General features: G+C 30.3%; 2 protein-coding genes across 2 annotated transcripts in view; one reads left to right on the forward strand and one right to left on the reverse strand.

The window, feature by feature from the left end:
• Positions 1-20,241, reverse strand: part of LOC115214751 (trafficking protein particle complex subunit 13) — a 332,050-nt gene that overhangs the window by 203,478 nt on the left and 108,331 nt on the right. The gene's annotated exons all lie outside the window — the stretch shown is intronic.
• LOC115214750 (sodium/bile acid cotransporter) overlaps positions 1-20,241 on the forward strand; it is a 37,610-nt gene that overhangs the window by 4,374 nt on the left and 12,995 nt on the right. The window contains exon 2 of the mRNA XM_029783769.2: positions 16,584-16,755. Coding sequence (XP_029639629.1) covers positions 16,584-16,755 — 172 coding nt within the window. The remainder of the gene's footprint in view (positions 1-16,583; positions 16,756-20,241) is intronic.

A 20,241-nucleotide genomic window follows, 5' to 3' on the forward strand; every position in this document is an offset into this window, starting at 1 on the left:
GTCTGGGAGCCATTTCTCTTTTATTAACCAATTCAAGACAACATGACACTTCTTCTGTGGTCCCCAAACTTCTTTGTGTTCTTTATAAAAGCTCTCCATGTCATTCCAATCTGTGGCCCATAATTTCAACCTCAATGTTGTCTGGTTTTATAACAGTTTACAATTATTTCTGTAAGCTGTCATGGTTGACCTAGTGCTTCCAGTTTATATCAGTCTTTTGTGAGTGTAACAACATTTTCAATTCAAGATAATTAGGATCATTGTTAATCTGTAAAAGTTTAAGTAACCAAACAGATAATCTATTTGAACTAATTGATCTCAATCAGAGAAAATATGTCAGCTGACTTAAATGCTAATTTCTATTAAACTGAAAATGTGTTACTGATATTCTAAATACCCATAACATTACAAATACCTTAAGCATACCAGTAAATAATGGTTTTAAAGAGGGAAACTTAAAATATCCATTTTTAGAAAGTGACATTATTAATATAGTTTTTAACAATATAAAGAAAATAATTATAAAATGTTTGAATATGAAAAAAAGTGATAGATGTTAATTATGATAAAAAACGTAGATCAGATCAGTTGAAAAATAGTGTCAAATTATCAAGCTAAAAACACAAATACCTTATCAACAATTGAGCAAGAAAAGTGCTTACAAGATAACCAAATTTAAGAACCACATAACACTTTTTTTAAATACAAATAAGCACTTTCAGAAAGTGCTTATTTGCATTTGAAAACAAAAGAATACATTCTTCCTCAATTATCACCATTGTCATCATCATTTAACATCCTCTTTTCCATGCTTGCATAGGTCAGATGGAATTTGTTTAGGCAGATTTTCTATAGCTGGATGCTCTTCATGTTGCCAACCTCACCTGTTTCTAAGCAAGGTAATATTTCCTCATGGTCAGACATGTTTTTCATGGAAGATTGGATACAAACAATGTTGCTTGTATGATGGTATGTTTGTTTACAATCATCACATGATGTCATGACAAGAGTACACACAAATACACACATTCACGACAAGCTTCTTTCAGTTTCTATCTACTGAATCCACTCGCAAGGCTTCGGTTGGCCTGAGACTACGGTAGAAGACACTTGTCCAAGGTACCATGCAGTGGAACTGAACCAAGACCATATGGTTGGAAAGCAAAGCTTCTCAACCACACATCACTCTTCCTTAGTGTTAAGAATTAAAATGAAATACACTGGAAGCATTCAGATATATTCCTGTAATGTCTTAATCTGATTTAGAAATAATCATTTTAATGCTTACTACACCCATAGAGCTGTAAGCAGTGATCAAATTTTAAAATATTTAAATGACTATTTACTAAAAGATTATTCTTGTTCTAAGCTTTGTTTTAGATAGAGAACATGTAGTCAATGTAATCACCTAACAAATTTTGTTTAGTCCTCCATTTAATTATTTTCAATGATGATTTGCTTTAATTACCTCATGTTTCATTGATGTGCTGCTGTTAAAAGTGCAATGACTAATAGCTAAACATAAAAATGTAATATTACAGAATGCTGATCTTCAAATGTTCTCATGTGTAATCGCTTGTATTAGAACTTTTTTACAATTTTACAATTATTTAGAATTAACTCAGAACCTTTATAATTTAATGGATATGAGGCATAATTACTATATATCAACATCTATACACACACACACATAACAGCTAGGGATGCACTCACTCATGTGTAACCAATACATTTAACTCAAATATTACAAAATATTATGCTAATATTATCATATTCTATTTAACATATTTAATTTTTTATCAATAATTGTACATTTTACTACACACACACACACACACGCAAATATAATATAACCACACAAAAGGGATATAACAAAAAGAAAAAAATACAGTAATATTATCATATTGTAATTGTATAACTTCATTTTTCAATTGATGAATATTTCAGATGATGTTTAATGTTTGCAGCAGTCCTATGTTTTGAGCTAACCATGAAATTTGAACCTCTTTGAAGAAAAAGAGTTTGAGAAAACAAGTTTCATATTTTCTACTAATTATGACACCAATTTAGTTCTGATTGCTTATTGATTGAAACCATTTTCTGTTAATGACAATATTATATGAAAATAATCATGGCCATGTGAGCTAGAAAACTCTAATTGATCAGATCCACAAATGAAAAGAAAATATATATTCCATTTTGATATATTACAGAACAGTGTTTAGATTTCATATCTGATACAAAAATAATTATGACCACTGAAACTTTAATCCTCTTGGTAAATCTAATTTTATCTTGCATATAATTAATAATCTTGCTAACTTGATTAGGAATATCTTGATTAACACCACAAAATAATTAGGTTACTTGTAAGGTATCTTAATGGAGCAGCCAAGTTAAACAATATTTTAAAGGTAGTGTATTAAACTGGGAACTAATGTAAGTTTGAGCAAGACAAGTTATTCATTGAGAACTCCAATATCACATTTCAGTGAAAGCTTAGAAGTAGTTTGGTGGTATGCCATTGTCACTTTACATCTTATTAGGGCTAAGTCCTTTCAGGATTAAGTTCTTGTCAAGATTTAGTTATAAGTCAGCCCTGATTGAGTAAAAGCTATGATCTAAGTAGGCTTTCCTACTTTTAGTATCCTATCTTTTTCTATAGGAATTATAGCAGCTAATGTCTTTCCATTTTTAAGACTGTAGAGTGTGATATGAGGGTCATTTGACTACTATATCTATCAGGTCAAATGACTTCATTGAGGTTGTTTTAAACACACACACACAAATAAGTACATAGGTGTTACACAAGGTAGAGAAAATAGTACTCAAATACTGAAGGAGAGTAATCACTGCTGTTTGATGAACGCTCATGTGAAGCACTGAGTAACGGTTTGTAAAGTTCATTTTGGTTTTAATAAAATCATATACAATTACAATGAATAAGTAGATGCAGTACTGTGGCTGTCTCTTTTGCAAGTTCATATTCCTCAAAACCTGTTTAAGAGTTTGTCCCTAACAAAACAAAAGGTCCTTAATGTGAAAACAGTCTCTTAAACATGCTTGAGAAAACAGAAAGTTATTGGGATTTATCACAAATATATCTTAGCAGTAGTCGTCATGACATTAAAACAAGGACAACACAAAATTGTTGATGTAGGTTCTTTGAGAAACTGGAGTGAATGAATTGCTGTTATCATAGGCAACACAAAGTTTCAACATTTCTGACATGTTGACTTATCTGTAGCTAATAAGAAACAAATTTACAACAAATTTCTTTAAAAGAACAAAAGCAAACTAATGAACATGCAAACATACATAGATCTTTAATTAGCTTTATTTCAGTTGAGGATACCATATAGAACTAGTAAAAAATCTTTGTTTTCTCAGGCAACAAATTTCTGCTAAGAGCATTTATGTTTAATATATGGTGGTGGCAGAAGCAGCAGTGGTGATGGTTGTGATGTGGATGATGATGAGAATTATCTCAGCTGCTATATTGCCAAACAAAAAGCATTAAGAGATGATGTTTCTTAAAGATATTTTATTAATATGCTCAAAAATGAATCCTTTAAGAAGCTGAAACATTTTAGATTAACAGGATTTTAAAAGCTGTAATATTTATATTACAACTTTCCTGTTTGTGTTATATACTATATCCATTGAATTACACAAGGAATGCGCATAAGAACTTCTTAACACATTGTAATCAAGACTTAACCAATGATAATACTCAGAGAATCCTTTTATCACAAACATCACTTGAACAGTGAGAAGCAAACATGATGCTTGTTTGTATAACATGTCTCTTCAGTTCTTTCTGTAATCTATTATGGAGTCACATTTGACCTTTTCTTTGATCTCAGAAGTATATCTATTGTTATAAACACACAAGTGAAAAGTAAATTAAGATGCAGATCAAGGTGTAGAAAATCCTTAAGCATACAAAAAAGAATAAACCAATAATATGGATAACATCATTAGATAAAATATACCAAAATAATTGCTGGGATTTTTCTTACAGTGCACATATTGCAAGTAAGCTATTTTTAACACTGCCACTATCAAGCTTTAAAGAGGAAAGGTTTACAAAACACTTCAGCTCTACTTAGCTATATCAAAATTGCTTTGATATGAGAACCAGAGAATCAATTAGATATACATTTAAAGGTTTCCAAATTTAATCACATATTTCCAGATACATTATGAATAGGCCAATATTAGAAACAAAATGATTTCTTACATTTAATACAAATAACATTTTGAATATTTTGTCAATATTATGGTGATGATGAACATGTGGATTAAAATCAATATTTTAAAGATTTAGGTGTCAAATTGTGAATTTAGGACAATAAAATAGTTTTGGTAGAGCAATTTCTAGGCAGGTTGGTCTCTAGTCTCAAAATGTTCATTCACAATGACATTGCAGTAACTATATTATGCTTTAAGCCTTGTGTGTGTGTTTTTTTTTCTATTTTACTCAAATAAAACAAAAAAGAAGAAATAAAAACTAGATAACTATTGCAGTACCTACTGCCTGTACATTTTAATAGATTTGTAAATCCAGCAGTATTTACTACCTTGAACACCTGATTGTTTATTTTATTATTATTATTGCTATTTATATTAATTTTTGTTTCTCAAAGACATTTAAAAGTCAATTACTCAAGAAATTATTAAGTTTCAAATCCGGATCCTTTGCTCTCATTTATTAATTCTTGTTGTTCACTTAAACATAATATGCAATCATTCTTGGGCTAATAATATATTATCTGACTGTATAGTCTAAACATAATTTGATTCAACACTAGTTAATTGTTGGAGTATTGGTTTCATTGCTTTAATTTTAGTGATCTGATGGCAAATAATAATTGAAAAAGGTTTCATACATGATTTGGCTTAGGCTAGAATGATATTAAGAGCAAATAAATATGTCTTTTTCCATGTGCGTGTGTATAAAACAGACAGGCACATTAAGACCAGCTGATAAAGAAATAAACAAATAGAAAGATAGTGAGAGAGATGTGGAAAACAGACAAGGAAACAGAAAAATGTATTGAAGAGCTATGTATCACTTAACTTCCCCAGAGTTGGTTTGCCTGCTTAGAAAAGCATTTTATGTTCTACAGTCTAGTAACACAAGGACATAAATGTATCTGTTAGCTATAGTTATCATAATACTTATCATTTTTTTTCTTTTTAGTTGAACCCTTAAAATGGACATTGTAAGTAGAAGGTCTATGAAGGTAGAAGAGAAATAATACAAGTATGACCCATTGGATATGTAATGCTATAGTGCATGAAATGCAAAGCACAAGTGCACCAAGAGAGGAGCTAGGCATTAAAGACATTGTCTAATGTATGTATTGGGTGGACATGTGATACAAATAGATAATGATTGTTGGGTGAAAACGTGTGTGTGTGTGAGAGAGAGAGAGAGAGAAATAGCTGGAGGAATTCAGAAGAAAATTGTATAGGACAAAAAAGGAGTGATCAGTTATTAGGATACTCAGCCTCACAGACCGATGATGTAGCATTGAGATGAGCGATGATATGATGTACAGCACAGAAATCAATCCTGTGCAGCATGAAATCATGGATATTATGATGAACACATGGGTTATAATTTATGGAGCCCGGTGCAGCTCTCTGGCTTATCATCTCCAGTTAAACCATCTAACCCATGCCAGCATGGAAAACTGATGTTAAATGATGATGATGAAGTTATAGGGATGTTCAATTTTGAAATTATAATAATAAATTATATTCAGTACATTATTTTTTAGGTAGGTAAAATATGCAATTGGTGTCTAGTCTCAATAATGTTTATGTAAAGAATTGATCATATGAAAGCAATGCCTAGTTCAGGAATATAAAACCTCACCATCATATATGTTTTACAATAATTCTTAAATGAGTGAACATTAGTGACATGAAATCTATTTTCCCCATGAATCTATTTAATTAGAGAGAACATTTCAAGTAAAAGTAAAGAATTAATTCCTTGATGTTTGCTTATTTATAAACAAAGTATATAGCTATTTGGTTTATCAGTAATTAAAAACAGCTAGTATTCTTTTAACCAGTAATCTAATACCTGCAACATTGATTTATCTAACAAATCTCTATGCAGTATTTCATAAATATAAAATGACTCCTTAAGCCAGAGTGAAGATAATTTGGGGAAAATGGTTTTGAATAATAGGGTTTATTAAATTAACAAGGCTTCTCTTTTCACAGATTGGAGAAAACAAGGGCATCTACTGATAAATATTTTATTCAAATGGTTACGAAATAAAAGTAAAAAAGATATTTCATACAGCAAAATTATGTCAAAATATATATCAGGTTAATACAGAATAAAACAAATTCTAGTTCTATACTTTAGCTAAAGATTCTGCTTCTATATCATATTTTTCATCTATGAAATATGATTAATTGGAATATAACAAAATAAGTGAAACTAAAACTTACTATACATATAATCAGAAAGATTGATGGTAGTTGAAATTTAATGTTCACAAGAGCAGAAAAGTCTTAATTTGATATCAAATTCATACACTACATTTCAGTCCACTTCAGGGATAATATTTTTACCTTCCTTTGAGCAATTATTGACCGTACTATTCTTGTAATTTACAGGGCAGAGCTACACAGAACAACTTTCAATAAATTAGGATCACTCATGCAAATGAAAGGATAAAATTCTCAGATAATGCAGCAGATATTTGTGCCTTCCAAATAAGTTGTCTGGGTCAGCAGTTCTTAGACTGACAGATACCAAGACCCACCTATCAAAATACTGAAATTCTTAAATATTAAAATTTTTTGATTCTATCCTTTCTTTAACCCTTTCGTTACCAACCCGGCTGAAACCGCCCCTTGTTTTCAAAGTTGTGAATTAAAATCTTCCACCAAACCTTAATCACAATTTATGTTCCTAACACTAGCTTAATGATAACTAAGTTATTTTACTAAATTCTTTGTTATATATAAAATTAATTAAAAGAAACACAAAATATCTCAAAATAAATACGGTAACGAATGGGTTAAGGCGAGGACAAAATAGAATTTGCATCCATATAATTCTTCTTTCTTTTGCCAAGGTATTGGACAAATTTGAAAAGTTGGAAACCATCTTAAAATAGTGATCTGTTTGCCTCTTTTAAATCCTTACAAGCCTTCTCCTATTAGTTTAGATGTCATTGTTTAGCATTTCAATAGCCCTGTTGGTGTAGAAGGGTTTTGACTGTTATAAACATCTCATTATGCTCTCCTTAAGAAAATAGATATTTTAAGTTAGGCTGTTGGCATATATAGAAATTTCAATTTTTTGTGCTTTATATGGATGTAAGCCTAAATATGCTTATTGGCGCCTGGTAAAATGTACTCATGTTAATACACTGGATAATAAAAAAGGTAGATGACAACTACCTCTTCTCCACTGGCTCTTTCCCAGGCTCATAAGTATAAACAGTTTCTATTTTCTTCTTGGCATAGCTCTAATATGTAAGCAGTTCTCAAAGCCAATGAAGAGACTAAAACAAATATACTTGAATATTTTGTTAAAAATATCAACAATTTTGTTAAAAAAATATTTCAATAACTACCCTTCATTTTCCAGGAAAAAAAAAGAAAGATTAAAAACTATAAGTGTATAAATATTGGAAAAAGAAAAAAAAAAGTAATTATAAAGGTGCATATAACATCTGTGTAAAGAAACTGAAGAAAATTATTCTTTTATTCAAAAGGAATTTAATAAAGCTTATAAATTATGAAAAGACAAAATATATCCCAATCTAAACAATTAGTATGTGATAAAATGAAGAAAGATATGAAACAAACTAAAACAAAACTAATAAAGGAAGAGTTAGTTAATTTTTTGGCTCAGGACTGAAGAAAATAGCTGACATATATATAAAATACTGATGGCTGTTGACTCGCTAATATTTTAGTAGTAGGGTATCTTCTTTTAAATATTGGTCTTATAATCAAGAAATGATGGGCTAGACTGGTTTCTAGCTATTACACTGATATTGGTTACTTACATATCATGCTTGCATGCATCTTTACATCTCAGCTGCCTTAGTCCCTTTATCCGGATATCAGTTCACCATAGAAAAGGTGTTTTGGAATACAACCATCACTCATATGATGACCATGTCTATACTATCATTAGCACTGGAAAGTTACTATGGAGGGGCTGTTCACCCTAGCAAGTACAGCAACGGGGCAGATCCTGTCCTGCTATTTGATCTCAGGGAATTTTTGCCAACATTTCATATGAAATATTTGAAGATTGTGCTTTTGTGAAGAGTATCTCACCATTGTACAGAAGTGCACTGGCAATAGTTCTTACATACATTGAATTTAGTAGATGCTTTGAGCTACTGATTACTTATCTTCCTGTATTTTCATAGGTCCTGAGAGAAGTAGCTTTGCCAATGCACTTGGTGATTTCTGCTTCTAGGGCAAGGTTATCTGTAACAGTGGAGCCAAAATGTAGAAACTTGTGGACCACATCCAGTTCCTCACTTTAATCTTAATGATGGAGTTCCGTGATCTTTGTTTTGGGTCTTGAAACTGATTGTGAGAAAGTTTTGATCTTTATTCTGGCTATATTGAAGAGCCAGGCATCAGACCTTGAGTATTCAGGGAGATCATTGGCTGAGGAATTGAATGCAGGCTTCAGGAGCAGAGCAAAGGAATTATCAAAATGTGTTGGGCAGCGTCATATCTTTGCTTTACTCAACACTTCACTTGCTTAGGTGGGCAATTAATGGGTAGTAAAATATTAAACAAGCCATCTCTACTTATGAAGTAAAAGGATTAAAGACTCAGAACAGTGAATGATTCTATTCTCAACACTTTTCTTGAAGCTGGTGCAGTAAAAATATCAAGTCTACATAAGTAAACCTATTTTGGTACAGAAATCACATTGTGATGTAGATGTACTCTGTCTGCAAGTTTCTAAAACATTTGCAAAACCATTTGAGCAAAGAGTACTGACTATAACAAGAGATATGATTGTAATTGTGGCAATTATTTTCTTTGCCTTTGTTCTTTTGTACAGTATGACAATTTTCTTGTAATTATTGTAAAAATATATTTGCAACAATGTAATTACATCTAAATAATAAAGACATATTGAAAATAGCACTTCAAAAAGACAACAACAAATTCTTACAAAGGCATGAAATCAGCAATTTGAGTAACGAAAAATGTAAGAAAATGGGTAATATAATTGACTATATAAATATTCAAGGTCAGAATCCAAACAAAAGTTCATAGGGGTGATTTTAATTATTATAATTTGCAAACAGATGATACCAGCTGACAGGACAAGCACTATATAATGATACCAGAGACTATTAATATTTGCAATAGAGGCTGATTATGAAGGATATAGGAAGAATGAAGAGGTCTGACCCAGCAATTTTAGACCTCACAGAAGAGATTATACATGATTGAGAAGAATGGCTATGTACCATACAGCATATATCTTCAGCTTTTAGGAGTATGAAAAAAAAATATAGGTATTAAAACAACAATGATCATAATGATGAGACTTGCAACTGGTCAGGAGATATTTAACAAGCACTGATGGCAAACAGTTGGGTCTATAAAAAAGTGATCAACAAGAAAATATCTATCAAGGAGATATGGTGTAAAAAACATTTTGGCATTGCATACATAAAAATGCTTATATATGATGATGATGTTTTTAAGTAGAGCAATTATAGCTTTAAATTGGATATTCTAAAATGCAGAAATGTTTAGTGCAAAAGTAATCAAGGAATGAACAACTATCACACAAATCCAGTTTTGTTTTATGCCAGAATATAAAACAATAAATCATATATTTCATTTGTGCCAAATATTAGGGAAATATTTAGAAAGCAAAATGCACATACATTTCACAACTGAAAAGTGTATTTGCTTAGGTTTCAAAACAATATTACCAATAAAAGAAATCAAGTAGAAGATAAAAAATAAAGTAGTAAGTGAATGCAAAAGAATATGACAAATAGTGTAAAATTAAGTGGTAACAAGGAATTTGGTATAAATCACAAAACAATCTAATTTTATATTAAAAAAAATTTTTTTGCAGGTTTTAAAACCGGATAACAAGCTTTAGATAGAGAGGAGATAATTCTGAGTTACATAAGAAGTTTGAAGCACGTAAATGATTAATTTAAGGCATAAGATTGATGGGATTAATAATTTTAGGTGGTGATGTATGTTAAAAAATGATATAAAGCTTTTACAACAAGATAGACTAATGTGTAAGTAAGAATTTAATATTATATAAGCAGCGGAAATGGTTACATCCTTTCATGCAACAGAGTATCAACATTTTCCCTGTTTCAAAAGAAGTGATAAAACAACACAAACCAAAACAAAACAAAAGGTCCAAGTTTATAGAACTTCAGTTATGATGATAATTCAACCAAAATTAATGGACACGTTGTGAAATTTTTATAATATTAGTGTAAGGGACAGTAATATTATAACACATAGAGCTTGCAGAGCTAAGAGAATTTTTGGCTTCACAAAGAATGGATGGATACAATCTATATGTAATAATGAAGTAATGGCATTAGGTGCTGCTAGCAAGAGTGAATATTCAGATATATGATCAAATTATAAATGTATATGATGAAAGATTATCTAGAAATATTGGAAACAATTTAGTATGGTTTTGACTAGCCTATTACAAATGGAAAGTGTTGGGGTTCACAAAACAAATGAAAAATATCAGGTCAACATATCTCCAATGTAGTAAAGCATCTAATTATGTATATAATATATATACTGATAAAATTGATTCTTTGTATAGACTTAAAAACAATGTCTGTAAACAGCTGGAATCAGCTGAAGCCCAATAAATTACTGGTATTCATTGATCCTGAAAGGATGAAAAGTAAAATCAAGTTAAGAGTGAATGGATTTAAAACTAAACACAACATCTTAGCCAGTAATCTAAGGCATATGTATCATCCTAATGACAATAACCCCAGTAATAACCATTTTTTGAAGGCAGATGTCTCTTGAGAGATAAAATTAAAAAAGAATGGATCAAATTAACAATATATTAACCATGATTTTTTAAAATCATTTCTAATCAATGACATCATCATCATCATCATTTAACATCCATGTTCCATACTGGCATGGGTTGAATGGTTTCATAGGATCTGATGTACCCAAGGACTGCCTTGAGCTCTAATATCTGTTTTGGCATGGTTTTTAAGGTTGGATGCCCTTCCTAATGCCAACCACTTCACAGTGTGTAGCACACTATCATACTGGATGGCACTGATCACTCTTCTAGGAAAAAAAAAATTTTATAGAATGGACCACAATGAATTGGAAATCTATGTCAAGTCTTTGTTAGAAGTGCACCTTCAACTGTTTTTGCATGTAACATTTTACTGTAGGCACAAAGCCACAAAATTATGGGAGTCAAGTAAAGAAGTAGTCAATGAGATTGACCGTCATATATTACTGGTACTTTAATGACTGTTGAAATTTTACTCGGAATGTGAAGGGATAACTAAATATTACAAGGCATTTTGTCCAACGCTACTATTTCTACTATTTTCTAATAATAATTATTTCAAATTTTAGCACATAGCCAGCAGTTTTAGTGGGAAATTTGTCAATTACATTGATCCTGGTGCTCAGTTGGATGAAAGGATGAAAGGCAAAATCAACCTCAGAGAGGCTAATAATAATCTCTGATGTAGGTACTGGTGCTCAAATTTCCAAATGGAGCACAGTTATCAAATTTAAACCAGTACTTGACTGGTACTTTATTTTATTGACCCAGACAGATGAAAGTATAATCAACCTCAGCAGAATCTGAGTTTAGAATGTAAAAAGATGTAGCAAAATACCATGATGCGCTTTACTGATGCTCTAACAATTCTGCCAACCCAACATCTTGCTATAATGAATAATGCAAAGAAATAACAAAGCACAAGGAATTTCATAGTGAGACATATTTGACATGATTATGGAGAAATACTAGATAAAGTAGTAGTAATAGTAGGCAGCTACAATTAAGATTATGTAAAAGTCATAATAGACAAGAAAAAAGACATTCTAATAAATGAAATGAGGTTAGGTGAAGAGATAAATATTAAAATTGATACAACAATGGTATAAAAAGAAGCCATTGAGTAAACTTGATTGGACTGTATTATTATTAGATTCTTAATCTCTTCTCAAAGAACTTTAGTGGATATGAGCCATGTACATTTGTTTGGTAATAAAATATTACCATATTGTCCTGTTCATTACATATGAACAATATGTGTGTAACTGTAGTCTTTGTCATTCTTTCAACTGCATTCAAAATCTTCATTGTTAGAAAAAAAAAACTAAATTGCTACATACTTGAATATAAAAAAGTGAGAAGAATATGTTAACTTCTGCTGTGCAGCATACATTTTTAAAGATATATCTAATAATTAATGTTAGAATAATGTGATATATATCTTATTACATATATTTCTCAACTTTTAACAATAATGTACATTTATCAATGTATAATAATAATGTTTATTCATTAACATATAATAATGGCAAATAACTTTTTTTTTAATCCAATAGTTAAATGCCAAAGTAAACAAAGAAATAAAGTTAATTTCAATTAATTCAAATGATTCCCTTCCTTAGAGTCACAAAATAGTTGAAAAGATAACAAAATGATGTTGGCAAATGATAAAATTGATATATTACATAAATAGCTATTATGAAAATACTCTACGTTAACTGGTGAGGAAGTAACTAGAAACAAATAAAAAAAATTCAATCTAAAATGCCATAAAATTGCCAAAACAGGAACATAGAAAATAAATACAGCAAATAGCAAAATATTTCATTAATAGAAAAAGTGATATAAGGATATTTGAAACAGATCAATTTTTTTCTCTTTTTATTTTTTGCATCTATCAATAATGAGTTGTTCATAGGCAGTGAAGTTTTCGGAATGAAGAAATGATTTAAAATCATCATTATCATCACAATCATTCAGCTAATCAAATATATTTCCCTGGTTACATGAAAATTTTTTAATTCCATCTAAAAGTACAATAAAAGACACCTAACCTTGTACTTAAAATAAAATACACACATGTAATACTTATATTGTCAGTAGTACTCAAGGCTTGATGTAGTCAATTCATCAGAGTCCAATGTACTTCAAGTAATATAACAACTCATTTGTAAGCCTGATTACACGAGCCATTATCTCATTAAGATTTTTGCCAGCCATCACGACTATGCTGCTCACTTCTTAGGGGCTCTGTTATGCAGCCACAATCACGCAATACAACTTATTTCAATAATACCAGTTGCTAAGAGTGGGCCAAAAGTCATGTGCAGATTAATGAAGGCAAAGCTGTATTTTATACTTCCATCTAACCAGTTATCCACAAATTTACAATCAATAAAATATATTACTAACATAATCAGGAAACTATTAATTTTATTAGAGATGAAGAAATGGAAAGTTGTGACACTTATTCATTTCCCCACAGCATAAACAATAAAAGCACAGCGTTTCTCATTACAAACAGAAGCTTAATAGAAATAGCTAAACTATATATTTACATGTAATTGCTGAAATAGTTATGACATTGAAAATGAACATTCTGTAACATTTCCAGTAGCATGCATTTAACACTACCCTAATGCATTTATGTAAAAATATGATAAATTAGCATCACATATGAAAAGCAAAAATGCAATAAAGTGAGATAATGCCTTGCAGCAGAATAACAAACTGAACTAGATAATTAATTGGTTATACAACTCTAGACTACATTGATTGAGTAGGTTACAGGGTCTTTAGTGGTATTCCCCCACCAGCTCATTGATAGATTTGCGCTCCTAACTCCTATATTTACAGATTATCACACCTATTCATGCTTTTCCTTTTCCCACCTTTCAACTGATCACTTTTCCTATCTTTATTCATTTCACGTTTCTGTTTTTTATTTTGTGTCACATTACTCCCCATTTTTTAAACTATTTTTTCTTTTTTTCCCCCTCCTACTACTATTCTACAGAAAGGTTCAATACAATAGCACAAACTAATGTTTGGAACCTTAGCAAGATACATACAAGCAAAGTTATAAATCAGTCTACTGGTTAGTGAATGTACAAGGTCACCAATCTACAGTGTTTTGTTATTCCTCACCCCTTGTCAAAGAATATTAATGGGATGGGTCTTCAAGCAGAGACTAAATGCCATATAATTAAGGATCTGCAACTGGATGCAACTCCAACAGATAATCTTCTATTCTCCAATCTTAGAATTAAGAAATTTTCTCCAAGCTTTCTAGCTAATACCAGCTATTTTAGATTCGTAACAGTGCTTGGAATCTAAAACATAATTCTGATATCCAATACTGTAACGTATGAGAGTGATGTGTTTTTGAATTTTAACCCCACACAAGTTTAATTCTTGTCATAATTAATTTTAACCTTTAATTACACTGGAGTTAATCAAATATATTTAAATACTAATATAAAGGATTGAAAATCACACTAAAGCCAAATGAAATTTAGCAGCTGTTCTAGATGCTTAATGAAACTGTTAAATGTATTATAGATATATTCACAGATGAATAGAGTAATCAATCAACAACAGCAAAATACAAATCTAAAGGGTAATGGCTTATAGTCAACATTATAAAATTGTTTATAAATGGTTTCCAAATCAATTATCAAGATAAATGCTAGCTACACAATAAGATAATATATCAGTTGGAATAATACACTGGGTAAAAAGCAGCTGATTTGTGGATGTATGTATAGAGTTATATATCAATATTGTTTCACATATTATGTCAGTATATTAGCATTATTGTTAGGTGGTCGATGCATTATATTTGCAATGTCTCCATATTCCAATATTACAGAGTCTAAATTAAAAGACCTTAGAGTTAATTAAAATATGTTAAAGCCACAAATCTGGCAAGATTTCAGTGATGTAAGTGTTGCTAAGTATTGCTAGCATAAAATTCTCATTCAGAACAAAAAACGTCTATAAATTTATAAAAATCACTTAATGTTGAACCTTCAAAGTTTAATTTAGGGGAGATTTGCTGGGTTTTAGTTCAACTGGAAAACTGAAATGACAAAGAAATGTGCATTCACATGCTTTTATATAGTAAATAGCTATCTCTAAACCCTATCATCATCTTTCTATCATTGATACATCTACTACTATATTTCTTCAGCTGATAATAATGCTATTTGTCAAGCCATTTGGATTTCAAAATCAACTTCCAAATGATTAGAAAAAAGTAAACAAAAATAAAATAAAATAAAACAATGATAATTAAACATTGTATGTAGAAACTCACCATTTAAGGAAAGCGAGTAAATTAAATGAAGATTGCAAAGAGGTTGTAAAGTTATGTAGCAAACAATTCTTTTGAACTTACAAGTGAGAGATCAATAGTCCATCACCTTAAACCTACAGCTATTGAAAAGCAGTTCATTTCATCAATTATATCTATTTTCTCAGTTGAAAAGATATGTTTTATCTAAATTGATATTATATTCAATATCTAAATCTATATATTAGGTAAATTCAATATTTTGTAATATAGCTAAAACATATTTTAGAAACAAATATCAAATTAATGAAAATATGCTTAAAAACAAGACACTTTTTTCTACTTAAATGGAAAAGTGATGTTGTGTGTACGTGTGTGTGTGTGTTACACAAATAAATGATATATTATGATGTAGTCTGGTGAATAGTAAGGAAATTATGTGTATGCTAGTGAGAGCCATACAAGACATATATAGAAATACTGCCAACAAGGTATGAATCAATAATAGATTCAGCAAGGAATTTAGCATACTTTTAGATATCCACAAGGGTTTGGTTCTCAAACCTTTCCTGTTTATTGTAGTTCTCTAGGAAATAACAATAGAGTTTAAGACAAGCCATTTGTAAGAGTTCCTAAGCAATGATCTAGTTCTTATAGCTGCTGAAGATTTAGAAAAGAAATTCTAAATGAGGAAGTAAAATCTAGAATGAAGAGGCATCAAAGTAAACTTAGCAAAGATTAAAATTTTAATAAACAAGAAATAAGAGAACTGTCATTTGTAAAATGGCCATGTTCAATATGGAGAAAAGGAGTAAAAATCCACATGGTGTACCATAGATACATGCTCTGGATGTGTAACATTGGTGTACATGAACAATGAAAAACAAATGAGCTAAGGAATTAGATGTAGTATGCTAGAGAGAAGACTGAGCTAGAACAGACATACAATACTTATGAAGGATGAAATTAAGTAAAGAAGTGCCAAGCAATCTAAATGGAAGGAAGACCGAGGAAGATATGGTGATAAAGTAGTGAAAACTGATCTCAGGAAGCTGAAACTCATAGGAGATGTGGTAAGTAGTGAGGTGCTCTGTTTGAGAAGATCCATCTAGTCCAAGCAATGATGAAAAAAATGATCATAAAAATGGTGATGATAGTGATAAGCCATATGCATGCTAGTCAAGTAATTAACAGTTTAAGAACACTGTTCTATTTTTCTTTCAGATTGCATTTGGAATAGCAATGTCATTACCTGTTGATGACAGCATACGATTTGGTTTACTTTCCACAACTTGTGTACCAGGAGGTGGTTTGGGACTAAGTATCACGTCTGTCACAGAAGGGGAGATGAACCTCAGCATAAGTATGAATGTCATCAGTATGGTAGCAATGTTGGGTAAGTATTACTAAACACAAATACATATAGCTTATCATAATATAAAACTCCAATATAAACTAAATATAAATTTCACCAAAAAATTAAACAAATCATATATATATATATATATATATATATAGAAAATGTAAGATTTTACATTTGATTTCCCAGAATGAATAAATTATATTTATTCTCATTGGAAACTATAATTTATAAAGCCCCACCCCACATCCATTCCCCAGTTCTGATTCTCCCATACATTCCTTCTACCCATCCACACTCCTGGTTCCTTTTCCCCCATTCACTTCTAATCACCTTATACCTTGAGGATCCATCCAATTACCTCATCACCACTATTTTTATTTTTTCCCAGCTCCACCCAATCATCTCCACTTCTAAATTCTGAGTAGCCAAGTAGCTCCTTTACAGCAAGAAACCTGTTCCCCATTGGCCTCTTCCCTTATACTTTAATCCCACATTTCCTAGTATAAAACCACATCTCTTTGGGTTTGTAATCTTGCAAGCTGCATGGTGTCCTCACTATGTTGGTGGCATTAAAAATAAAAGCACTCAGTATATGTTGTAAGGTGGTTGCCATTATAAAGGGTATCTAGCCATAGAAAGCATGCTAAAGTAGATAATGAAATATGATGCAGTCTTTTAACCCATCAAACTGTTTAACTCATGTCAGCATGGAAAATGGACATTAAATGATGGATGATATATTGAGCATGACACCCCAATTCACACATTTGTTTCAAACAGAAAATTACAAAGAGCTTTGAATTTAAATGTTATCATAAAAAACTTTTCCCTAAATGAACAAAAATTTATAGAAATGAAGAAAATGTATTAAGTAGGAAAAGCAAACCTAGTTTGTTATCAGTTTAACACCACCGACACCCTTGGATGTCTTTAACAGAGTTCATACTTTTGTAAGCATTTGGACCAGGTCTACAGTCTAAGGATAAATGTGTTGCGTTTATCTTATAGAAAGATGGATCAATTGTTATTGCCAGAAATTGATAAAATGAATGAAGTTTAACTGGAAATATAATGGGATAAATAAAATTCAATATGAAAGATATCAAATTAAGTGCAAAAGAATAAGATTCTTTTAATGTAAACACAGATGTTTTAATATATAAGAATAAATTGCCAATAATTGTGTAATGTTGGCTCTTCATTTACATATTAGTCAGTATTTGTTAAAAATAATTTATTTCTTTGACTCACTAGTGTTTTATAAAGATCTAATAGATATTTGATTAAATTGCTGAACTTATGATTGCCATAACATACTTCAGACAGTTAGATCATAACTACTTCTCCAAAGGAAAAAGAAAAAACAAAACATGGCATATGTTCAAATCTAACATAAGAATTTTGTTGAGTATGGAAATAAAATTTTCTGTGTGCATATCTTGTTTTAGTGACTGGTGATATCACATTGGTGTGAAAGCAATTAAGTGACAGACAATACTCAGTACTGTTAAAAAGAGCAGAGTAAAAGTTTTTCAGAGCTGAGTCTGTGCAAGTCATTACTCAGAAGTTCTTATTCTCAATCCTCAGGTGATTGGTCTTTTGAATTTTTTTTTTTTATATATAACACATCAATTGGATCCATTAGGATCATACTAAAGACTCAGTTATACACTTATACATGGAACCAGAAATTCTTACCAAGTGTAACATCTATAAAAATTTGAAGATGAAGTGATCTATAGAAACGATTTTTGATAAATTTGTATGAAAAATTCTATAAAGAGGTCTCTTGAAGGAGCCTGTGGTGAACTATTGAATACACACAAATGTAGAAAATGCATACATTTGTACATGTGTATATGTCCATGTGTGTCTAAGGTGAATCGCTTTGAGTCAGTAGATTAATTTTTTTAATGAAAAGTTATTCTACTACTGATATGTAAAACAATTATATGATATAGAAAAATTATTGGAATTAAATATTACTATTCTTGCATAAATACTCATGTTTTAAAATGTAACAGTTAACAGAGATGAACCAAAGTATATTACTGATGTTTTTTATCTATGGATCCCAGTTTCATGAAAGGCAATTCTAGCAGGATTGGAGCTGAAGATATTAAACTGGCTGCTATAAACTGTCAAGTTCAGCTCTCTTCTATTTGTGTTCTCATTACAGAAACAAACTACATTAAAATCAGATAATAGTTTTGAGGAAAATATTTATGAGCAAACATGTTGTGACAAATAAGACACTTAAAAATTGATAATTTAGGAGTCTTACAACTGCAAGACTTTAAACTGTTAAACTCAATATTATCTTATTAACACTTATATGACAATTTTGCTGATCTTTTACTAGAAAGAAGGGCTGATCTTTTCAATATACATATATTCTCTCCATTGAAATTTAACTATAGCATTTTAACCAATAACAACCTTATTATTTTAATAACTTTGAAAAAAATAATTGTTTTCTTTGGTGTAGAGACATCAGTGGGCTTTAAAATCTAAGGAAATATTGACAAAAATTGATTTTTATTCTAAAATAGGGAAAAGAAAAATGGTTGGAAAATGAAACTCAATGAAAAATGGGAGGAAATTTAAACATTTCTATAATGGTAACTGAAATATTTAATGAAGTAGCTAAACCATGTTAAAACATGTACTTGAAGGGAATCTATTAAAAAAAATTCATTTTATTTTATCCTATTCCTCTATGTAACAGAAAAATTCAGCTAATTTTTTCCTATGTATAATTGGAACAAATAAAGCAATAAAAGTCAATGCATATATTAAAAAAAAAAAAAGTACAGATAGTATAATTTCCAAAAGTTATACAAAGTAAAGGTTTTAAAAAGATCAATAGCTTCCATTTTGATTTTAAATATGACAACATAAAAAAGTAAAGAATGCTTGGAATTTCTCTCTTTATCTCATTCAATATGAACATGTGTATAAGCACATGCATACTTAGACACATTTCTTACATCTGTTAAGTAATTGAAAACTGACGAAGATGATGATGATAATACTGATATTACTAATAATAATGTTGAAACCAAATGAAACCATATTTTAGTTTATATAGCAACCAAATGAAAGAAAATAAATTTACAGCTGTTAAGCCACAAAAATGGGAAGGCAACAGTGAAAGGCATATTCTTTGATTTTTACATTAAAATTACTCTAAGTTTATATCATGGGGTACACAAACAGCTGTGGATTGCTAAAAAAAAGAAACATTGACATGTTTTGATGAGAATAGAATATTAATGTTTTCTGCCCTTGCATTTTCTCATATGAAGTCATCTGAATTAGCAGCAGATGGAACATTCTGGAGATTGCAATTTTCTAAACCCCTGCTTATTAAGACCTATCAATGTAAGGTATCCTATCTAAAACTAAATAGTTAATACAAATAAAGGCAGAAAAGGTCTACAAGTTGTAATAATTTATTTCAAATGAAGTCATTGGACACATACAGATGAAGAGCAGTTAAAACAAATTTGTTATTGG

This window comes from Octopus sinensis, linkage group LG8, assembly GCF_006345805.1.
Source record: "Octopus sinensis linkage group LG8, ASM634580v1, whole genome shotgun sequence".
NCBI classification, from domain to species: domain Eukaryota; kingdom Metazoa; phylum Mollusca; class Cephalopoda; order Octopoda; family Octopodidae; genus Octopus; species Octopus sinensis.